Here is a 24,422-nt window from a genome sequence, read left to right on the forward strand (position 1 = left end):
ATGCATTATGGAGTAGTTATTAGATGATTAGTTGCTAGAGTGACAGAAGCTTAAACCCTAGTTTATGCGCTATTTCGTAAGGGGCTGATTTGGATCCATATGTTTAATGCTATTGTTAGATTTTATCTTAATTCTTATTTCGTACTTGCGGCGTGAGGGGTTAATCATAAGTGGGAGGCTTGTTCAAGTAAGAACATCACCCAAGCACTGGTCCACCCACATATCAAATTATCAAATTAGCGAACGCAAATCGAACCAACATGACAAAAGTGATTAGATGAAATTCTCGTGTGTCCTCGAGAACATTTTACTTATTATCAGAGACCGTTCCGGCCTGTCCTTTGCTACAAAAGGACTGGGCTATCTCGTTGCACCTATTGTTACTATTATTACTTTTTACTTGTAACAAATTATCTTGCTATCAAACTACCTGTTACCGACAATTTCAGTGCTTGCAGAAATTACCTTGCTGAAAACCGCTTGTCATTTCCTTCTGCTTATCGTTGGGTTCGACACTCTTATTGAAAGCACTATGATTGGCCCCCTATATTTGTGGTTCATCAATGCACACCAGGTCACCATAACAATATCATCATACTCACAACTATCCTTAGATCACCGAGAATCCAACATTCTCTTGTCGTCCTTTGATTTCTCATGGTATTTGTCTTTGTCAGCCCCTTTATTTGCAGTCTTCTCAGCATTGAAAGCAAATTAGCCAGAAAGGAGTCTCTTGCTGCATCAGATCTCTCTCTAACATATTTGCCCGTGGGCTCTTCCAAATAGCTCTACATCACCACACCACAACCGTAGTTAAGAAACTAATAAGAGCACAAACTAATAAAACTAAAACAACTGGGTGTAAATGGATGCAACATATATAAGAAGCTCGTGGAAGGATTTTAGAAGGGGGGAGGGGAAGAATTGATCAATAAAAGAATGCTGAGAATAATTGATTAATAAAAAACACCGACTTGAGCATGTAATTAATATATTCCAATTAGAAGTGCCAACATCAGGGAGTTTAATTGAACTTGGGTGTTGGGTATCAGTCCGGAAGGGAAGCGAGGGAACAAATGGCTTCCCAAGAGGGCGCCGACCTGCGCAACTCATTATTCATGCCACAATACCTAAGGTGGTGATGGTGGCTCAGTTCCTACTAGTGGCAGGCATGGTGTCGACCGACAATGACTTGGGTCTCCTGATGGTGGTCCCTCAAAAGTGCTCACCATGGAGGATGGTCAGCCGCTTGTATTGACAGGGGAGGGGGTGCAGTGGGTAGAGGAGGAAGTGTCTGGGAAATGAGGATGGCATGTGTGTGTGTGTGTGTGTTTTGCCCTAATAGATCACATACGATAAGTGAGGATGAACGAGGCAGGCAGGGTAATGGGGATGAAGGAAATTGTTGTGGCAAAAAAAACCAGTAATAATAAAAACCAGAAAAAGAAGGTGGTGGCTTGAGAAAAAAATAGTGGAGGAATAAGGAGGTCGTGGGATGGGTGGAAAACAAACGAAACAACATACGAACTGCCCTTTAATAGTAGAGATTATTGTTGTGTGAAATCCACTAACGGCAAAGGAAAAATGCACAAGGCCCTTGTTTCTCATTTGGAAAGAAACAAACATCAAAGAGATGACATAAGCAAGGAAATATAGGATAACAAAAACCTCAAAATGAAGTTGGCGAAAAAGTTTTGGGTGTTTAATTGTTTACTGTTCACCCAAAACCTTGTTTTTCGTGCAAGGCAGAAGTTGTGGTGCTTTCTGAAATAGTATTGTATTAGATAAAAACAAATCTGTGATAGGAAAATAAAATCTAAGTCATCTTCATCACCATGCATTTGTATTATTCACCAAGCCACAAAAAAGAATCCTAAGACCCTTTGATCCACTTTTTTATTTTGTGCAATAGTAAGTATATATTCGTAAAAATAAGGACAAAGAAGCAATTGATCGATCTGGATGTCCTTAATTAACTTGATGGCTAGAGGTGGTTCTACATGATAGTTGAATAGATTTGCCCTCTCTTGCGGCAACTCGAGGATACAAAATGATAGTTGAAAAAAAATCATTATTGCTTCTTTGAAGCAAAATGATATGTTTATTTCTCTTGGAAAAATTGTTCAAATACCCTATTGTTTTAGAAGAAAGCATGCAACTTATTAGCTCCAAAATGACAAGAGCTCCTTTTTCTTTTTTGAGTTTACCAAGAGGTCCTACTAGTTCCACACCACCTTCGCATTCCGCGACCTGAAATATATCTCGAAACAAATCTAGCTTATTCGCATGAATGACCCTCCTGTGCTTAAAATGGTCACACAAAATCTACTTGCCAAATTGTAATATAACCGGGAATAATCCATTAATAGTATGTATGCAAATATGAACAGTATAAAGTAAACTAAAACAATGACTTAACTAAACTCACTGATACAGAGCTATCAAAGTATCAAAGGGGTGCAATTTAATAAAATAAACATGTAGATACAAATCTCTTTTCTAACTATATATATATATATATATATATATATATATCCATGAAGAATGTGCAACTACGCATAGAAAATAAACTTAAATGGATGTTTTAATTGATGAAACAAAACATATTAAACTCAACTATATTATGGTATCTCTATCGCATGACCATCTTGTTTATCTGAATTGATAAACTTGATTTTTGTATCTTCTATATATTAAATCCTTGAGGAATTTCATTTCAGTTTCAGCATGAGTGGTCCTATGTTTTCTGTGTTGTGTTGTGGTTTAGCAAAATGTAGCCTTAAAGGTGCAATGTAGTTTAGCTATACTTCTGAAAGGGCAAGTGCATTACCTTTGGATGTTATCGCGTCTACAATGATTCCAAGGTTTCCAAATGGCATTGCATGAATTGTTACAACATGAAGGTCGTATATAAATAATTTGACTTTGGAAGGAGCCGCAGTACTTGAAAATGGACATGGCTAACAATTTCAAATGTAACTACTATAGACAACATTCTTAACAACACCATATCTCAGTCAAGTTCCTATCATGAACTTTCACCTTAACTTCGAAATATTTGTCCTTCCTGGCGTAGCAACTATTAGCGAACACAGTAATATAATATTTTTGCTACAATAAAATAACAAAGAAGTGATGGTCTCAGAGAACCTTATACTGAAACCATGATTTGTGTTCGTAGTAGTAAAACCTTGCAGGGGGCAGAGGATGCTGTTGGAGATATGCTTGGCCAAAGGGCATCACACAATGGCAGTTATTGGATCTAACACCACCATCAGTGTATACCCAAAATTGACGTTAAGGGAACTAGTGGGTGGCAAGAGGAATGAGGGCGCATATCTACTGCATTGTGGACACTGATGGTGTTTGTTATTGGTGGGAGGGGGTCGAACAAACAAACAACTTCTAGTAGAGATTTGGTAAGTGTTATTAATTGTTTTGCTAAGTGCAGGCAGACCACGACGTACCATTATGGAGGATTTGAATGATGAACCATCATTCATCAATTTCAATTTCTCTACTCCTATAGAAGACTCAGTTGGTGATGATGGTGTATCTGCCACCCGTCATTTATGACCATTAGATCTGCATCTAACGACTGTGATGTAAGTTGTGGCCTTTTTGCAACAATATCCCACTTCTCTGCTCCAATTTTTCTACTCCTATAAAAGACTTAGTTGGTGATGATGGTGTGTCTGCTATCCGTCATGTTTGACCACTAGGTCTGCATCTAACGACTGTGATGTAAGTTGTGGCCTTTTTGCAATAATATCCCACTTCTCTACTTAAATTTACAGAAAACCCCTTAGTATCTTGAGACCAACCACATTTCTCCCTTATCTCATCAAAACAGCCCAAGAAATATATTTTGAGTGAAACATAAGATATTTTTAGTGATCTATATATATATATATATATATATATATATATATATATATATATCAAAACTAGACTGTTTTCTTTCAAATTTGTGACCGTATTATTGTACTTTGGATTCGTTGCAACGCACAGGCACATTGCTAGTAACAATAGAGATTTCACCAATTTCCATTTAATAGTAGAGATTTGGTTGTTAGGAAAGGCAGAGATCGATGTATTAGGAAAGTATGGATTTGGCATTGATTGTCACAAAATTGGACTTCATTGTTTGGTAAAGTGTTATCGGTTCCTACCCGTTTGTAATGTGGTTGGATAGGAAAGTTTTTGTGTAGGATGAAAAAACCAGTGTGAAGGGATGGTGGTGGGAGGTGAGACAAAAAACCCAGAAGAAATGAAACAAGACAAAAAATAACCATGGAAGGGAGGCTTTCAAGTGAGACATCATGAGTAGAGATTAGTAAGTTTTCGATGGTGTATTCGTATCCCAAGGTAGCTAAACATGAGCTTATCAATCTCATGACCGAATAGTTGCATGTAATGATTTTTGTACTCTTTGGCATATCCGAAACCGAGTAATTTTTTTGAGAGCTCAATAAATTTTTTGATTTTTTTCAACATGGAGCCCACAAAGAAAAAGAATCCTCCTACGCTGGATAATTAAAATAACTGCCTGATCATAGGAGCTGTAAAAGTAGCTTCTGCCCTGCGAATACTAGGAGAAGCAAATGTATTTGAAAAGGGTGCACGTTGAACATATATGCGGCTTAAGATAAATATTGCAGAAGGAGGTGTGCATCGTGTCAGCTCCTTGGAGGCATGGATGCAATCGCTAGTGCTAGATCACGCTATGCTTGAGAAAAGAAGCACAAACATGATTAGGACCACCAAGAGAAGCCTTGTGCCACTTCTCTTCAATGTAAGCCATTGGCGTAAGTACTTAACAGACATCACTTGGAGTACATATGTCGAGTACTTAAAAATCTAATCTTAAAGCTATCCAACCCAAAGGAGTCAGTACCACATGTGAAGGCCATAGAAACCATGCTAGGAGATAGAAATTACTCTCAATTCGCTGTCACGGTAATTGGATTACAGTCTACTTCTATTTGAGGCATATAGAATTTTACGATAGATGAAGTGGAAGAAGGAACAAGGCTTGAAGGTGGATTAGCAAGCGAATGAATCTGATGAAGCTATTCCTCCGCTAGAATAAGGGGGGCATGATCGCTGATTTGACCGGGTAGACCAGATGAGCGAGATTGATTAAAAGCGTTGTGCCAACTTGCGTACAAGATTTCTAGTGTAAAAAACACTCTTATATTATGGAACGGAGGAAGTACATCAGAGACTGCACCACCCTGAGCATGTAACTCCACCACAGTGGCAAAATACAAACATGAAGTAGTATAGATTGAAGCCATTAAGCAAGACCCTGAAACAGATAGGAGTTGGTCGGCATGGGAGAGGACGATCTTGTTAATGAGCACCCTGAATCCGCTGTCGTGAACATGGCGGTCATGTCAACACTCAACACACAACTTTGGCCCAGGCAGAAGAGGTAAAAGTAAAATAAGACCAGTTTCAGTCACATACACATATGAAGTCTGAGAAAAATGCACAAAACAACAGGGTGACAACGTTAAGGAAGATGGCATACATCACAAAACTAAACCATGAAGGTTTTGAATTACCACCGGCTTTTGGGGTGTCCTTGATTAATCTAGGCGTGATAGTTGTTTTGCTACACTTTTGGTCTGCCTCAGTTTTTATCTCTTTGGTTTTTCTGCCAGTTTTCAAGCATGTGGGTTGGTTCACCACTTTAGTGCTAGACTAGTAAGTTACACGTGCCTTGTACGAGAGAGTGAAGTGTGACCCAATATCGACACACCACATTATAATAGACAAACATATACATTTGGAGCCCCGCACAAAATAAATTTAAGTTGTAGGTTTAAGCCTGATCACCCATCCGATTCAAAATCAAGTTATAACTACATAATATTTGATGAATGTGGTAATACATAAAACTCATGTGAAACATATAAGAACAGTTGGGTACTCCATTTGCAAAGAAAATTGGAATTTGGGAAGATGTTGCATTAGCTTTGAACCAAAAAAATTAAAGTAAAAATAAATGTCAATTCTTTTGGAAGAAAAAAAACTTGGGAGAACTGAAGTATGGAAGAGTAGAACAAATGAGAAGTGTATGTGTTATCTGCATAATGTACAACCCAAATGATAGAATAATCATTAATGTCATGCAGAATTGAAGTATGGAAGAATTTAGAACAAAGAAGAAGTGTTTTCGTTTTCAGGTTTGCTAAGCACAAGTGTGGAATCTTCTGGATTAGTAACATATGGCAGAATCCAATATGGTGGAGAGAGTATCCAACGGTCAAGACTACTCGGATTTGCCACCTCTGAACCGTTAGATCGGCTCCATCCAATAACCGATATTCAAAGTTAATCATACCCTATATCATGATGAGATATAGGAATATAGATATAAATATTTTCATTCCTTCTGCGTGCATCTTGTGTTACCTGGAAAAAATTATGCCCGTTCCTCTGGCGGTCTCTCCTTCTGCCCACCCCTCCTCTCCCCGGTTGAGGCGGCGCCTTTCTTGCCTTCCCTCCATGTGCTCCACATCTCTCAAGCGGCGGCGTCTCTCTTCTTTCCATCAGGGTCTTTCGTGCTCGCCGCTGCCTCACATCGGAGAAGCTCCTTGGTCTCTGGATGTGGAGGTGGAGCTAAGGGCACCTTGATCTCACGAACTGTCCTGCGAATGAATTGTTTTTCTTCGGACTTGTATATGTACAGTTATCTGGCCCCACAAATAAACCGATATATAATTAGATATACATAACGTTACAGACAGAGTCTTATACAACACAAAAAGACCATATACATAAACATATGTGCGAATCTTGGCGCAGATCAACGGCCCATAAAGTGCGTGCCTTGTTTCGTCCGAATTCAATCGAAGGAAAAAAAAACTTCGCCCTGAAGTTCATCTCACTGAAAAAAAAGAGAAGTCGCCGCTGCATTGTACTCCCTCCATCCGGAAATACTTGTCGGAGGAATGGATGTATTAGACGTATTTTAGTTTTAGATACATCTATTTTTATGCATTTCTTCGACAAGTATTTCCGGACTGAGGGAGTATATTGCTCTCCTCGGCTCGACTGCTCTGTTCTTCTTCCCCATCCCCGCACTTTCCTCCACCGACCATCCTCCGGCGAACAACCGCTTCTGCCGGATCTGATGGAGACCGGGATTGTGTGGCTGGTGCAGGCCATCCTCGGAACACTCCGAATCGACAAGCTGGATGCGTGGATCCGCCAAGCCGGGCTTGCCGACGACATCCAGAGGCTCCGGTGCGAGGTCGAGAGGGCCGAGGTGGCGGGCGGCCGTGAACGAGCCGCTGGCCCGGTCTCTCGCTCGCCTCAAGGACCTGCTCTACGAAGCCGACGATGTGGTCGACGACCTCGACTACTGCAGGCTCCAGCAGCAGGTCCAAGGAGGTAAGCGTAGCCCCTGTAGATCCATCGCATGCGGTACGAAGAGGGATTTCATCACATGCCTGGCACTAGTTTGCACTTGGATTATATGCGCATTTACCATGTCAATTTGATAACAGCAGCATCCCCATAGTGTATCGGAGGAGACCAAAATGCCACTGGGCAAAACAGCAGCTGTTCTGCTCTTATTTCTACCCTTCAGACTTTCCTAAATAGGCCCCAGATAACTCTGTCCCTAAAGAAAATGGCAGCTCACTAATGCACTCAAATAGCAGTAAAACAAGTAGGCCCAAATAGCACTCACTAGTCATTAGTCAATACCATGTGGAAAAAAGGAACTGAGAGAGCACAGAGCACTGAACACTATGTCGTTAATTGTTTGCATCCTTGTTTATTTCTTTTCTTCGGGTTTGGATCAGGCGAACTGCCTTGCTCATCAAATAGGCACATAACAAATGGGCAAAGAAAAAATGGGCAATATTATTAATTATTACCACAGAAAAGCCTGGTCAAATTATTGTTCTACCTGGTCAAAAATTCATTGAAAAAGCGGGCATATGGTATGATCAAAGTCAAAACTTTTGAGAGGCATGTGATCAAATCTCTAATCGCTCTCCCTACCGAAATGTGGCACGACGCTGTCAACAAAGATTTATTTTTCTTCCAGAGTCGTGAAAATGTGTTCTCCTGATCCACCCGATGGGAGATGGTAGCTCGGGCTATGTTCAGCCGGTTTGGATGGCAGTCATGTAATAGGATAGGCAATTAGTTTTCCTATCTTTCTTTTTTGCCAGCCGGTTGTGGCTTTTTCCCTTGGCTCTTTGTGAGCTTTTCTGGTGGTTCGCTTGTTTATGACCTTGTGACTTGGGTTGAACTTATTTGCTTCATAATAAAGGTGGCTGTATGCATCTTTCTGATGCAGAGGCCGGGGTTAAGCCCCTTTTCCAAAAAAAAAGTGAAAATGTGTTCTCCTAATATTCTTCACATTCTTCTTCCATGCCGGTGACCACCCCCCAACACAACTAGTACAAGAAAGAGGTGCGTGTGTGCAGGAACGAAGGCAGAAAAAGTTTGACGGGGTCATCTTGTACAGATGAATAGTGATTAGTTACTAATATAGTGAAGGATTTCGTAATTTAATTGGGGTCAACTTGTTAGCCGCGGGCCTGCTCCCTCTTTCAGTCCAGCGGACTCACGAACACACACGAAGTGAATTTGTGTTTGTCCTCCACACCGAGTTAACTGAACAAGAGACAACAGAGGAGAGAAAACAGAGTAACCTGTACACAGTAGTTTTCCAGGCAACGAATGCCAAATTTCCGTTCTACTTCTCCAGCAACAAATGCTGGTTTATTTATACGTGGACACAACCAACTCTTAACAGGAGCTCTCTACATTCTTGTTGAGCTGGCATACATCATTCTGGACCAAGTCCAGCACAACAACCATGTAATACACTCATGACAGTTCCAAAAATGAAACCTGTCACAAACCAACTTGTTCACTTGCGCAACACATAGTATATCACAAGACCAGAACAAGGTTTATACTAACACAACTGATCCCAGTACTTAAACACAGCTCAAGGGCCCTGTGTCTGTGCACGTGTCTGTTATGTTTTTTCTTTTGAAAAGGAGGATATACCCCCGGCCTCTGCATCTGGACGATGCATGCAGCCATTTTATAAGTTTTTGTCAAGCATGCATGCTAATTCACCTTTTTTCTCTGCAGTTGCATGGGGTGATCCTGGCAGAATGCATGAAGCAGAGCGGGTAGATGAGAGATTGAGGGGAGGTGATGCTAATATACTTGGTACCAGTGGTGGCAAGAAATGGTCCAAAGCATGGGGTGATTTTGATATCACAGAGCAAAACAACGGAAAGCCTGTGAAAGCAAAGTTCAAACACTGTCAAAAAGCAGTTAAGTGCGGAAGCAACAGAGGGACGTCAATCTTGAACAACCATGTCAAGAGTGAGGGTTGTAAGAACCCCAGAGCAACTGACCAGCCGCCAAACTCTTCATGGTACATATTTTAAAGAGTAACATATGTTTTCCTCTGGATCCTAAAAATTTACATGCGCGCACCTGTTTTCATTTTCAACGTTTTTTTAACTTATATAATCAACCCATTATTGTGATTCTAGTAGTTGTAAATTATTTTATCATTGAGGTGGATGTCCACCCGATAATCAAAATGTATTTTCTCTATAAAAGAGTTGTAAAAATAAAAATAAGAAAACATTTGCATGTATACGTTGTGCTCTGAGAGGTAACAGGTAATCTTGGACAATTTTATGCTAATGTGGCTATATACGTCCTTCATAAAAAAGACAAATCAGTTCTGCTTCAACCATGAAGATTGGAGAGTGTGTGTGTTCAGAGTGCACACAATTTCTCTTTGTATAGAATGCATACGGGCATATCTGTATACCTAATTATACAAGAATACATGTTATAGCATGATGTTTGTCTGGACAGTATTTTACTTTTTTCCACAGCATTTTGAATTGAAAAAATATTGCATTTCGGATAGCACTTGGAGAAAAAGTTGCATTTCTAATAGCCAATCTACAATGCCTCTTTTTATTGCAGCACCTGTGATGCTACTGCAAATGCTGCACCTGTTGTAATTTGTGATTTGTTCAGCAGAAAAAGGAGAAGAGACGAGGAGTTGGCACAAACCACCGCAGCTAACATAAACCTTTGGCACAAGGCAGATTGTTTCAATAGGATACAGGAAATAACTCACCAGTTACAAGACACCCTAGAGGATGTGAGTGGTGTTCTCAAGATGCATGGATCGGCCTCCATTACAAGCTCAAATGATGTGTGCCCAACAACATCAAGTCTTAATCAGCAAAAAGTGTATGGGAGAGATTCAGAGATGAGCACCATCATAAAGATGATTACATCTGATAAACATGAAGGTGTGTCTGTACTGCCTATTGTAGGCATTGGAGGAGTTGGCAAGACAACTCTCACACAACTCGTATATAATGATCCAACAGTAAAAGAGCAGTTTGAACGGAAATGGCTATGGGTGTCAAACAGCTTTGATGAAGTAAGGCTTACAAGAGAGATGTTAGACTTCATTTCTCAAGAAAGTCATGAAGGAATAAATGATCTTGCGAAGCTTCAGGAGATCTTGAAGGTACATATGGAGTTCCAGTCGGAAAGGTTTCTGCTCATTTTAGATGATGTCTGGGACACTCTGGATGATTACCTATGGAACAAACTGTTGTCTCCAATGCTATCAACTCGTGTGAAGGGCAATGTGATTATTATCACAACTAGAAATTTCTCTGTTGCACAAAGGATAGGTACCCTCGAACCGGTCAACTTAGGTGCTTTGGCAAATGATGATTTTTGGTTATTTTTCAAATCATGTGCATTTGGTGATGAGAACTACGAAGAGCATCAAACTCTAAGCATCATCGGGCATCAAATAGCAGAGAAGTTAATGGGCAACCCGTTAGCAGCTGGATCTGTAGGAGAACTATTAAGAAAGCAGCTTATTGTTGATCATTGGAGTACCATTTTGAAGAATGAATGTTGGAAATCCTTGCAACTAAGCAGGGGCATCATGTCTGCTTTAAAGCTTAGCTATGATCAACTACCCTACCATCTACAACAATGTTGCTCATACGTTTCTATATTTCCCTACAACCATCAGTTTCTTGGTGATGAGTTGGTCCGCATTTGGATTTCACAGGGATTTGTGAAGTGTAATCACTCAGGTAAGAAATTGGAGGAGACAGGACATGATTATCTGACTGATTTGGTGAATCTAGGCTTCTTGCAGCAAGTTGAATGCAAATACGAGAGCATCCGTTTTCGAGATGAAATTTTTGTCATGAGATTCCATAATCGAGTTGTAAGAGAAGAGCCATTTCAACGCAAACAAACTTGCTATGCTATGTGTGGCCTTATGCATGATTTTGGACGGGTGGTTTCAAGAAATGGGTGTGCAATTATAGATAATCTATGGTGCAACGAAATTTTGCCAACTGTACAACATTTGTCAATAGTAACCGACTCTGCATACTGCAAGAATCAGGATGGAAGGATACCACGTAGCTACAAGTTTGAAGAAAATTTGAGAAATACAGTTACATCAGTAAGAAGATTGAGGACACTGGTGTTAATTGCGCAGTATGACTCTTTTTTCTTCCAATCCTTTCAAGATATATTCAAAAAGGCACATAATTTACGTCTGTTGCAAATGTCTGCAACAACTTTTGATTTTAGTTCCTTCATGTGCACTTTAGTAAATCCTACCCATCTTCGCTATCTGAAGGCTCCTACGCCAGGAGTGGCTTTACCTCAAGTTTTGAGCAAGTTCTACCATCTTCAAGTATTAGACACTGGCTCATACATTCATCCAATGATACCTAATGGTATCCATAATCTTGTGAGCCTGCGTCATATTGTTGTAGAAGGACTATCCTCTTCCATTCCTTGCATTGGTAAAATGACATCCCTTCTGGAGCTACATGATTTTAGGGTTCAAAATACTAGCAGCTTTGAGATAACACAACTTCAGTCCATGAACGAGCTTCTGCAACTAGGTGTCTCACGACTTGAAAATGTTACCACTAAAGATGAGGCTGATGGAGCAAAATTGAGGGATAAAATACACTTAGAAAAGTTGCGCTTGTCGTGGAAGTATAATGATCACAGTGGCAAAGCAAGAGAGGTGCTCGAGGGTCTTGAACCACATCCAGGCTTAAAGCATCTGCGGATATTTGGGTACAATGGTACTACTTCCCCAACTTGGCTTGCCAGCAATTTTTCAGTTACCTCTTTGCAAACACTTCATCTAGAGGATTGTGGAGAATGGCAAATACTTCCATCTTTGGAAATGCTTCCGTTTCTTACGAAGTTGACGTTGTGCAACATGCAGAAAGTAATGGAAGCAACCTTTCCTTCATTGGAGGAGCTGGTTTTAGTTGAAATGCCAAAGTTGGAGAAATGTTCCTGCAGTTCCATGTGGGATATAAACTCTAGTTTAAGAGTACTGAATATCAAGATGTGCAGTGCACTGAAGGTGTTTGATTTGCTTGATGGGGGCATTAAATTCGAAAGCAAGCAGAAATTATGGTTGCCCGGTCTTAGAAAGCTAATTATCTACGATTGTCCTCACTTGAAAGTAATGCACCCTCTTCCACCTTCAACCATATGTTCTGAATTGTTTATCAACAGAGTTTCAACACTGCCAAGGATGGAGGGATCATCTGGAGAAACATTAAAAATCGACGGTCCAATTTTTTTACATGATGGGTGGTTTTATGAGATGTGGACACTGGATGACAGAATATTAGCATTCCATAATCTAAGAGGCCTTAAGTACTTGTGTATCAGATATTGCCGGAATCTGATGTCTATTCCATTTGAAGGTTTTCGTCAGCTACTCTCCTTAAAGAGTTTGGAAATAAGCAATTGTGGAAAACTTTTCTCTGTAGATATACCAGAGTGTGCCCATGAAGATGTGGTAGTTGCAAATTGTACTGCCCTCCCATCTCTTGAAAATCTCAGAATTTATTGTTGTGGTATAACAGGGAAGTGGCTATCTTTGATGCTGCGACATGCGACGGCTCTAATGGTGTTAAATTTATGGGACTGCCCACAAATAACACAGTTATCAATAGAAGAGGGAGAAAACAGTCAGTCAAATCTTATCTCAACCATGTAAGCTTCTTCATCAGGCTATTCAAATGACTCATTGACAAGCTCAGCTCCAGACGGACTCTTGCACATTCCGTTAAATGTCCTCTCCTCTCTCAAGGAGATGGAAATTAGGGAATCCCCTTATCTAACATTTTGCCATAGCAAGGAAGGCTTATCTGGATTTACCTCCCTCGAGAAGCTAACAATTTGGTCTTGCCCTGAGCTGCTCTCATCTTCGGTGCATATTGATGGAAATGATGGCCAGGTGAATGGAAGTTGTCTCCTCCCTCAATCACTTGGACATCTCATGATAGCCGGTTATTCTCGAGCAATGCTGCAACCATGCTTTCCAAGGAATCTCACCTGCCTAAAAAAATTCCAAATATGGTACAATGAAAGTTTGGAGTCTCTACAGCTACAGTCATGCACGGCACTGGAGGAGTTAGATATTTCGGGATGTCCATCGCTCGCCGCACTAGAGGGCTTCCAGTTCCTTAAGCATTTGAGATTATTCAGCACGCCCAATTTGGCACCATTTCTAGAGCATGTGTCAGGGCAAGGTTATGAGCTATGCCCTCAATTGGAAAAGCTTGTGACCGGTGACCCCTGTGTCCTTACCACGCCATTCTGCAAGCAGCTCACATCCCTACAACGCTTAGAACTTCGAAGTTGCGAGAGTGAAGCAACGCGGCTAACAGATGAGCAAGCGGGAGCGCTTCTGCTCATCACGTCCTTGGAAGAGCTCCAGTTTTGGAAATGCAGGTATCTCGTAGATCTTCCTGCGGAGCTGCACCGCCTTCCCTCCCTCAAGAAGTTGGAGATCGATAATTGTCACCGCATGTTGTGGCTGCCAGTAAAGGGCCTGCCACCTTCGCTGGAAGAACTGAATATAACCTGCCATGGCGGTTGCAGCAAGGTTCTGGCTACTCAATGCAGGTGGCTAGCAACAAGAAAGCTAAAGGTCAAAATTGATGGAAAATATGTGAACTGATGACTGGGTTAAGCACATACTTTTATCCACGCAACGCATATCACTGAGTTGTTTCAAAGGTACTCCCTCCGTCCCAAAATTCTTGTCTTAGATTTGTCTAAATACGGATGTATCTAGTTATGTTTTAGTGTTAGATACATTCGTATCTAGACAAATCTAAGACAAGAATTTTGGGACGGAGGGAGTATATACTTCTACCATGATCATGCTATGTCAGAGTTGCACATCACAAAGTAAGCAATCTCATAGCAGGCATGCCACTCATTTATTGCTGCAGCTTGTAGGCGTTGTGTCTTCTGGATAATGCAATTGTATGCTCTGTGACAAAGTGTTCAGCGCAAATCTGTTTTTGCTGCATCACATGCTTATGTTTGGAAGGCCAAGAGCTTAAGTGCATTTTTCTTCCTTGCACCAGTTCTATTTTGTTTCTCTGGAATGTAAGTAATGGAAAGCAATCGGGCAGGAGTTAAGAAATGGACTTCCTCCCATACGAACTGAAAGCAGTCAACAGGCATTCTTCCAGTCGGTTCTGCTGTTATTCGTCTCATCTAATGACCTCAAAAGGATGATTAATTTGCATCTGGACTACAGGCGGATCTGCATTAGATCGATTCTGATGTTGATTCACAAGTTGGGTGTCATGGAGCTCATCAAGACCTTCCTTGCTGCATCATACGATTCACTCGCGATAATTCAATCCGGAACCCAAGCTCTCAGATGCACCCGGTGAACAGTAAAGTAAAAATAATATTTTTTTGTGGTGCAAGATGCTCTGAACTCTGCAATTTTTTGTGAAGTTTGGACATTCGAGGAGCTCATGGCAAAAAAGACAAAATTAGGCATGAACAGTGCGATTTTAAAAAAATTCCCAGACACCCTGAAATTTGTCTTTGTTGCCATCAGCTACTTGAATGTCCAAACTTCACAAAATTTTGCACGGAATTCACGCATAGGAGCATCTTGCACCACTTTTTTTTGGATTTTTTCCCTATTTTATTTGCTTTTATTGTTCATCCCTGGGCTCATCTAAGACCGGGTTCTGAAACGCCGTGTCCTTCACTCGGCAGCTACAATAAAGCAATTTGGATCACAAGCTTATTTGGTATTGTAAATATTGATATTTTTTAATATAAATGTAGTCCAACTTTACAAAGTTGACTCAAGACAAAATCTAAAATGCAAAGTTAAAAGAAACAAAGGGACTACCACAAAGAAAATAATTTCTCCCTTCTTTTTAGTTTATTATTTGGACCATCCAACAAATTATTGTAACTAAAAATATAAGAACCAAATTAAATAGTTTGTGCTGAAAACATGTGAACACTGAACAGTAACATGGGTGCAGGAGCGTCATTTGTATTTCGTTTTGTATGGAGATCATTTGATGTTTTTTGGTGACCAAACTTTGCAAGCTTCTAAAACATTTGCTCATACTCGCATCCTTCAAATTTCAGATTTTTTTTGTCTTTTTCTTTTCTTTTTCGAATTTACTGTTCACCACGAAGGTGGGTGCAGCCACTACTTTCCCAAAACGAAAGACATTGATCGAGATGCAGAGATTGAGATCACATTTTCAGATTCTATAGCTAGCACAAATGCACAATACATTGTCACACGAAGCTAGCACAATAAATTGTCAGCCAAAGCTAGTTAGATAATGAGGACCCTGATAGAACTAGCATATCTAAGTGAAACATATATATAAGCAGGAGCAAACTGCATATTAATATTGGGCTGATCCTCAAAAAAAAAAAATATTGGGCTACCACAATGCAATGCATTGCAGTCTAAGATAAGAGCCCTGCTTGAGACGGCTATGCCGATGCAATAGACGGACACACATCAGCTGGCGTAGCTGCCGTCTAGCCTGCGCACCTCCACCTTGAGCACATGGCGGTCGCCGCCGCCGCCTTGGCCGAGCACTCGGAAGAAGCAGGTCTCGCCGACGCGGAGGTGGTTGTCGACGCAGAACTGGTGCCACCCGTACCGGAAGGACGTGCGGGTCTTGCCACGCACAATGTGGACGTGCTTCAGGCTCACCGTCCACGACTCGCCCCCCATCCGCAGCAGCACCTTCTTCCTCTCCGCGTACCGATGCGCCACGCTGAACTCCCGTGGCACGTTCTGCGTCGATCGGCGGCGACGGAGACACGTAGTTAGTTACAGGGACGAAAGTGCGCGTGTGATCGAGACATCGAGTAGAGTAGGGACGCTCTCACCAGGTACTGCCCGTTCTTGGTGACAAAGTGGCATTCCTTGAGCATGACGACGAACTGCGACGGCGGCGCGTCGACGCCGACGGTGTTGACGTCCATCTCCTCCGACTCGGAGCTGCCGCTGCTGTTCGCCGCCTTGGTGATGGGTGTTTTGCCAACTCTAGTCCTTGGTCGCAGCCTTCTGTCACATGCCCTCTGTTCTGTTGATGTGGCCTCTGCTTCCTTCGACCCCTTTGGATCAGTCCTGCTGCTGCTGCCTCTTTCCCCCTTGGCTTCGGCTGCCAATGTCTCCTCCGCTCCAACTTCAACTTTAACCTGATCACCCAGCATCTCACAGCTTGGTTCAGAGTCCGCTCCAACTTCAACTTTAACCTGGTCACCCAGCATTTCACAGCTTGGTTCAGAGTGAGCAGCAGAGGAATCCTTGGAGTGTCCCTCGGTGCCCATTCCTTGGTCGAGATGCTGAGGGTGAGGCAGAGCGTCTACTTGGAGGTGCCAGGTTTCGTTGGCCCCGTGGAACTGGAACGCATCCCGGACGGCCATGGAGTCGGCGAGGTGGAACCACGAGCCTCCCTGCTCGACCTGCTCAAGGCAGCGCCATTCAACATGGATCAGCGGGCATGTTAATTAGTAAAATCGATGGATCAGCCAATTTCCGTGATGGATTGGACAGTACCTTGACGGACTGGACGGCGATCTGGCCATAGTTGGGGAAACATGCGGCGTGCTCATGGCTCACTCTGCCTGGTAGTACAAGCCAAAAAAGGAAATTAACCCAAGATTGGGGTTTTGTCAGCTCAGGCCGAAACGAATTGATCTGATTTGATTTGCAACCGAGAGAAAGAGACAAGATTTGTTCTAGAGGCAGGAGGATTGAACCATCGCAAAGCCAGCCAGCCGGCGGTAGACAAGCAAGAAGGTACAGAAGCAAGAAAATACGCACGCTTGAGGTCGGCGACGGTGGTGGATGCGGCGGGGAAGGAGACGGCTAGGCGAGTGCCGAGGCTCATCTCCAGGAAGACGGTGGCGACGTCGCCGGCGGCCATCTGCCCGATCTGATTCTCCTCTCCTTTCCCGAAATGGCAATTCCTCCTCGCTTCCTTGGCTAGTTCTGTGTGCGCGCTCGCGAGTGGGTGAGTGAGTGACAGGGGAGTGAGAAGGGAGGGGGGAAGGAAGGAAGGGAAGGGGATGGCACGTGACCCGCTGAAGCTCCTCACTTGGGGTGGTTGGTTGGTTGCGTTCAGAAATTCAGATACAAAGTCTCAAAGTGGCATTCCTTCGGTACAAATTCATTGAAAACTTCGTGAATCATTAGGTGGCAACTTTAAAGTTGATTTTTGTATTGAATACACACACTATATATAATGGTAAATTTCTCGTTGAGATAAAATGACCATGAAAACCTATCGTAAATTAGTTCACAGTTTGGAAGTTAATTTTTTTTAATTCAATCACGCATGAACTTTTTCCTACGAACTGCATACATAAAAATCGCACGGCATATTGGGGTGGACGTCAAACCTTGTGATCTTCTTTTAATCACGAATGGGCAAAATGCCAACCCGCTGTGCGAAATGTGGAACTCATGAAATGCTATTTTTGTGCGTGCATATTCTGTTATTGTGGACCATGTTCGCATATGGAATGTATGAGAACCGAGAGGGAGAGAATTGGCGTAATGCAGTGTGTGTAGTATTGGGCCTCTCATGCTGTTTATATAGCGTACAAGGTCTGGAGGACGAGAAGCCTCGCCTACAGACAAGCTAGGATATGGATTATAGATCCTATTGTAACCCCATTGCAAACAACAGGAGCGTTCACCGTTGTTGTCAGTTAGACTAGAGATAAGGTAAAGGTAAAAACCAACGGGTTGACATCCCTCGTAGTCATAGCGGGACCGCCATGGATGGTGTCGCGCGGCGCACTCCTTGATTGTAGAGGAAGCCGGTGGGGTGCTTAAGCGAGGTGATAAACCTTTGTGCTGATGCCAAGATAGTCGAGAGCGTGGGGTGGTGTAGGCATGGTCGAGGTAGTCGTGCGATGGGACTCCATCGTTGTGGTAGCCTTGTGAGGGGACACCATCATCGAAGTCGAGGCCATGGTAGCCGGTGCCATGGTAGACACATGTGGAGTCGTGAGCGCAAGGAAGCGCCATGTAGCCGGGGACACCGAGATGTGCAGGGAAGAAGACAGTGACGCGATCGAGGCAGTCATCATGGAGTGTCGATGCCGAATGATGTAGTCAAGGTGCCACACCGGGTTTGGCAGGTCATGTTCCCAATATCGGGTGTCGTAGCCGGGGACCACCAAAAATGACCAGCACATAGTGCATAGCCGGGTTTATTGTCATACTTATATCAAACATGATAACTTTTGAGGGAGCTAAAGCAAAGTTCTCATGTTTGATATAAGTATGACAACGATATTGGCTCAACAGACTATTTGTGCCTCGCGAAGAATAGTAAGCCGAACACTAGTTTCAGTATCATCAGGACATAATGGATATATAAGTATAAGCAGAGTCGTCTAACCTATAAAATATACCATCCATTCCTTTGCCTTGCGGAATAATGCTGCCATTGGAAAAAAAAAAAGACAAGATTATTGACAATAAATGGACAAATGCCCGTTTATAGAATTACTTGGAAGATAAAGTAAACACCATGAGGGCATATAAATAAATTACAGGGCACACCGATTAAATGTTACAAGGGCATATAGCCGCTTGACTTGTACATCTTGTGGCCTTTAAAATGAATCAATTTCATGGATTAATTGCACAGACTAATGGTACTGGTTTTGATGTTCAGTAAACTTACTACCATAAGTAACCACTTTGAAGGTAGCAAGATTAGTCCGTGAGACTGGAGTAACCGGACCACCTGCCATGAGTTCACCAGTTAGAAATGGTAGCATGTAGGCAGCCAAACCAATTATGCGTGCCGGAGAATGTCATATCACGATGTATTACAGGTCCATAGTTGGCCACAATATCAATGCGGTAAATCAGGGCATTCAGGCACCGTATAGTAACAAAGTTAATGAGAGGTGCAAGCAAGCATTGTCGTTGCATGAGTTCATTCTAATTTTGTGGATATGTAAGGCATGGTTGTGCAGATGTGCCCAACAATGCAGCAAGGATTCAAAAAGTTATTACTGCCAGAAAATACTCCAAATAGAAAGTGGAGACAATGACAATAAACTGAAGTATTTTGATGAACAGAACTGAACCCATTCTTCAAGTGAAACTATAACTTAGCTAAATGTCCGTGGCCACCTCGAGGATGATGCTGAGGTCGACGGCGTGGTGGAACACATACGAGTTCTCCGCCACCCTCCCGTGAGCGATGACAATGTGATACGCACCCTTCACGCCACCGCCCTCGTGGTCCAGCTAGTGCTCGGCAACCCATCCACCCTCGCCAAAGTCGTCTTCCGCGCTGCCGCCCTTGGAGCCCTCGGAACCCTCCTCGACGGGGTCGATGTCGTCATCGCGCAAGACATCATCCCTGTCGTGCTTCTTTCGCAGTAGGCCCTTCGCCCTGAACACAGACAAGGGAGAAGACCTTGACCCCTACTTTTCTCAAGAATCATGGGGTACTTTTCTCAAGAATGATTCCCCACAAGAAATATGCATAGAGATTAGGGAGGCGGACGAATGGCTCTCGGCGACGCTACACCCTGATATCTGCGTCATCGAGTTCCTGCGATTGCATAGCTGCATTAAAGGCACAATGAATTTGTTAGTTACAGATACATATCAAATACTCGTTGATACACTGTGACTCCTGTCCTCTCCACGTGGAGTCAATATTCTCAATAAATGTCACATGCGTTTGCACGCAAAAAAGTGCGGGTGTCAATTATAAATGTAGCAATTAATACCACATTGATGTTGGGTGGAGATGAATAATTTATGTTAGATAATTTTCTTTAAAAGGAGAACCTGTTAAGACTGGTCATAGTGGGAGTAACATAGTAAGTAGTAACATACATGTCACATAAGCACAAAAGATGATGTGTTCTGTAATTAAAGAGGAGAGAGACAAATAGAGTAACATAATATGTTACCATCACATAGCGGTTTCCAATACAAAATGAGTCTATAAAGCAATAAATGAAGATATGTATGTTACTACACCCATGACACTTCTCACTATGAAGGTAGTAACATAGACTAGTAACATATGTATGTTACTAGTCTAAGTTACTCCCCACTATGACTAGTGAGAAGCTGATGCTTACACAAACACGAGTTAAGCTCCATTGAGTGGGTTTGTCTATCGGATAAACCAAAGGCTGTAAGTTCTAAACCCCGTTATCTATTAAGGCATATTGACCCAAGTATTGTTCTTCTTTTAGATGACTCTGACATCTTATGGGGCGTATAGGGCATGCAGTGTTAGTTCATTCGTGACAAAAGAATGTAGTACTAAACTGCTAATGAATGATTGTGGTCGGAGTTTAGTGTGTTGAGCAAGAAATTTTACTGCGTAAGTAGTAAATGGAGTGTACAACTGGAGGTTGGCAATTAGAGCACGTACATGTGATAGATGCATGATGGGACCAGAGTTAGAGCACGTACATTAAATCCTTAGCTTTCTTAGAGCAGGATAATACATGAGATTATTATAGAAAAGGTTTCTTGAATTATTCTCATAACGTACTCAATTTCTCAATTAATACAAAAAATATGAAATAACTTAGAAAATCACTCAAATCTAATTAGATAATTTTGCATCAATAATATCATGAAAAGTGTGATTTCGTGAAATAGCTTTTAAGTTTGAGACGAAGGAGTTCAAGGAAGATGAAACGGGAAAGATGAAATTAATGGGAAAGGCATTAACTGATGATGTGACCATTGCTTGAGTAAATGCAACTTTAGTCGTTGGATGTTGGCGGCTAGAGCAGGAGCATGCTGTTCAGTGGGCCAGTGCATGCAGAGAATACATCGCTATGCATATCTAAATCAAAACATACATGACACTAAATGATGAATACATATAGTGGTGCAGATCCCTATGCATATTCAATTGTGAGATATTAGGGGGCTACGCCCGCAGGTGCTCCTATGCAATTTCGTAGAGATTAGAGAGTACATATAAGAAGTGGTAATATCACTAGTAGCCATATAACTTGTGTTGAACGTTTAATTTGGTGTTAGAACTTTGAAAATACAGATTTGTGGTCATCTAACTTGACTCAAGCGTGCAGATAAAATCACAACACGTGTATGCAGAGAATCTGTGTGTACGGCCCCATATGTTAGTGAGTGCACGATGCATTTGTTTCTTTTTTTGCCAAAAAAGCCACACTGCGATGAATTTTTGCACCAAACCCCCTCACATTTTTTTTGTGTGGAAAAGACCGACCACTATACTACACATAAATGAGAAAATTAACAGAAAAAAGGGACGACAGATCATGAACCCGCGACCAACAATTAACACATGAGCCGCTGTAGCCACTACGCCATTAACGTTCCAGTATCTATTAAGGATAATAACTACTCCCTCCATCACGGTTTAGAAGGCGCACTTGGAAATTCTCTAGGACCTAGGTGGTTATCTATTGGCTGTGAGGTGGACTAAAAAATAGCATTCACACTACGCATGCATATAGGAATAGTATATCAGAGTACTACTTAGCTACTAGAAATAAATGCAATGCGTCCTAAACCTTGTCTATTGTGGAAACGCACGCAAATTTAACTGTGCCTTCTAAACTGTGACGGAGGGAGTACACTTATTGAATCAAGCACAGTTCGGAGCTTAAATGGGCTGCAGATACCGCGGCCCATTTTGCACGCACTATTTCCTACAAGATAATTGTAAAGCATAGGCAATCAAGTTATGCTCAAATATTTGTGTGCTAAAACTGTACATAGAAACGATGATTAGTAAATAAAATATTTAAATATAAACCTATTTATTATATAAAAAATGTTTAGTGATACGGAAGTTTAAAATGTTTATAAAGAAACATGTTTAATGTATGCAAAAAATTAAAATGTTAGTTAATACCGATCCATAATTTTATTACTCATGGATTATATTCAAAAACGAAATATTAGACATGATTGATTATCCATATTTATATCAGTAGCTTAAAATTTAAATTACGAATATTTTGAATTATATGAACATTGAACTATAAAAATGTGCGTATAATTATTGAAATGTTGTTATAATTAAAATTATACCTATAAATTGTAATTTTACGAATATTTGTATTATTTTAAATTATACAAACATTTTTAAAATTCATAAATGTATTTTAAAATATATAAATATTTATAAATAATACATGAAAAAATTAAAGTAAGTGTTTTTATTTTCAATATTTATAACACATCAATATTTAAACGCTATTTTCTACTGAGATCATAATTGACGTAGTATCTACAAATTTTCAAAAACAAAGGTGTGAAATGGGCTGCACTGAACATAGCCCATCTGAGTTGCTGAGCCCACGTGTTTTTGGGAAATAGATACAAATGTAGTTACCCACGTAGAACAGCAATATTAATTTTGTTATGGTTCCCCACCCCCCTCCCCCCAAATTTTTTTTATGGTTCACCAGGCGAGCGCACAATCAGAAGGATGTTGGTTCGAACTCTGCCCCTTCTCTGTGTAATATTTAGTTCTTCTCTTTATACTCTTCACTTGGGCTTCTCTGTATAATTAAAATAAATCCAGGGAGTTATCTAAAAAAAATTGTACTCCCAGCTACTGACATGTGGGCCACTGCCACGCTGGCAAGGCAATGTGTACGGCCAGATACGGTAGAAAGCATCGTATTTGCATCAAACAACAAGTTAGATGACCATAAATCCATATTTTGAAAATTTTAGGACCAAACTGAACATCCAACACAAGTTCTATGACTCCCTGTAATATTACATCATATAAGAAAGAAGATGACTTAATTCTCAGCTGAGCAAAATTAACTGAACCAAGCACACCAGAGACACATGAGAGCAGCAAGTGCACCAGTAAAACATCTCATATATGACATTTTCCCCGCAAAAAAAAGAACCGACTAAACTGTGTGTACCGTCGAAAACAAGACACCAACAGTGGATGAGTGGGTGTACACGAGATACAACGACAATGACATGGCGATAGATAAGAAGGCAGATGTGCAAAACGACAACAAATTAAGGAATGATTAGTTTCATAGATCATACAATAACATAAGAAGGAAAAATAAAAACTGAAATTGCTATCATGCTATCAGTTCAAAAGACTATAATAGTATAGAATTTCTACTATTTCACGCTAAAATGAGTGAAAAATTAAGCACTGCTTGTAGAAATAAAGGAGAACTAGACTGCAGTTCAAAGACTGATAAAACCTATGAATGATTGTGAAAAAGGATAAATTGAACAGACTAAAAACAAATTTACCACTGAGTTTGAAAGTCTTCGGATAGCCAAACCCCCAAAACTAAACCTATGGAGCAACGACCAGCGCCGTGAGACTTACAGATTTGGCACACCATCTCTGATACATGTATGGTAGAGAAACCATCATTCTCAACAACTTAACTTTAAACTGATGGACAAGGACTGAGAATGGGGAAATAATTAACAACTTAACAAATAACTGAAGAGGACTGAATTCATCAGTAAAAATGTAGTGATCCTTACAGATAAACTCTTGTAGCATAAGACAGAGAAACAGAAAACTTAGGACTGAACAAACCGAATGAAAGCTGAGTTTACCCCTACTAAAACAAAAGACAACTAAAAAATTAGCATCTTGGACTGAAAGGTTAATTAGAGAAGCTCAACATTGAACCCTTGTAGCATAACTAGGATGGAAACCTACAACTTATAAACATAATTGATTCATTGAACAAAAAAGACATGGCACATGAATGATAATCAATGCTATGAAGAAATGAACAATAGGGACTGAACAGAACATGAGCATGAAAACTGAGAAGACTAAGGACTGATCATGCGCTGCTCCACTGCTGTTTTCGGACATCATTTTCCAGGTTTGTATTAGTTCGTTTGTTTTGTTTTCGTACCATGCATCTATGTTGTCCAAAAACAAAAGGAAAACCTTGAATCCAGCTCTGGACAGTTAAAAACACGAAGTAGGTAGCAGGAGAGCTGCACGGTATTACTGATGGTG

At 41.2% G+C, this 24,422-nt stretch overlaps 1 protein-coding gene and 1 pseudogene across 1 annotated transcript; one reads left to right on the plus strand and one right to left on the minus strand.

Moving 5' to 3' along the window:
- Nucleotides 1-7,061: 7,061 nt before the first annotated feature.
- On the plus strand, nucleotides 7,062-12,493 carry LOC119365708 (annotated as a pseudogene).
- A 3,117-nt stretch (nucleotides 12,494-15,610) lies between these two features.
- LOC119368377 lies at nucleotides 15,611-17,451 on the minus strand. Its single transcript, XM_037633662.1, has 4 exons — nucleotides 17,219-17,451; nucleotides 16,952-17,019; nucleotides 16,279-16,857; nucleotides 15,611-16,183 (listed from the first exon to the last, which is right to left on the minus strand). The coding sequence occupies exons 1-4, from the start codon at nucleotides 17,319-17,321 to the stop codon at nucleotides 15,902-15,904; spliced, it is 1,032 nt and encodes a 343-aa protein (XP_037489559.1). The 5' UTR covers nucleotides 17,322-17,451; the 3' UTR covers nucleotides 15,611-15,901.
- Between the last annotated feature and the right edge of the window lie 6,971 nt (nucleotides 17,452-24,422).

Source organism: Triticum dicoccoides, chromosome 2B (genome assembly GCF_002162155.2).
Source record: "Triticum dicoccoides isolate Atlit2015 ecotype Zavitan chromosome 2B, WEW_v2.0, whole genome shotgun sequence".
Taxonomy (NCBI): Eukaryota; Viridiplantae; Streptophyta; class Magnoliopsida; order Poales; family Poaceae; genus Triticum; species Triticum dicoccoides.

What these genes read in the sequence shown, in the direction of transcription:
- LOC119368377 (XM_037633662.1), bottom strand. Translation starts at nt 17,321, where the DNA reads ATGGCCGCCGGCGACGTCGCCACCGTCTTCCTGGAGATGAGCCTCGGC. An exon ending in CACCGTCGCCGACCTCAAGC is followed by an intron (nt 17,020 to 17,218) that starts GTGCGTATTTTC and finishes TTGTACTACCAG; the next exon opens with GCAGAGTGAGCCATGAGCAC. An exon ending in TCGCCGTCCAGTCCGTCAAG is followed by an intron (nt 16,858 to 16,951) that starts GTACTGTCCAAT and finishes TGCCTTGAGCAG; the next exon opens with GTCGAGCAGGGAGGCTCGTG.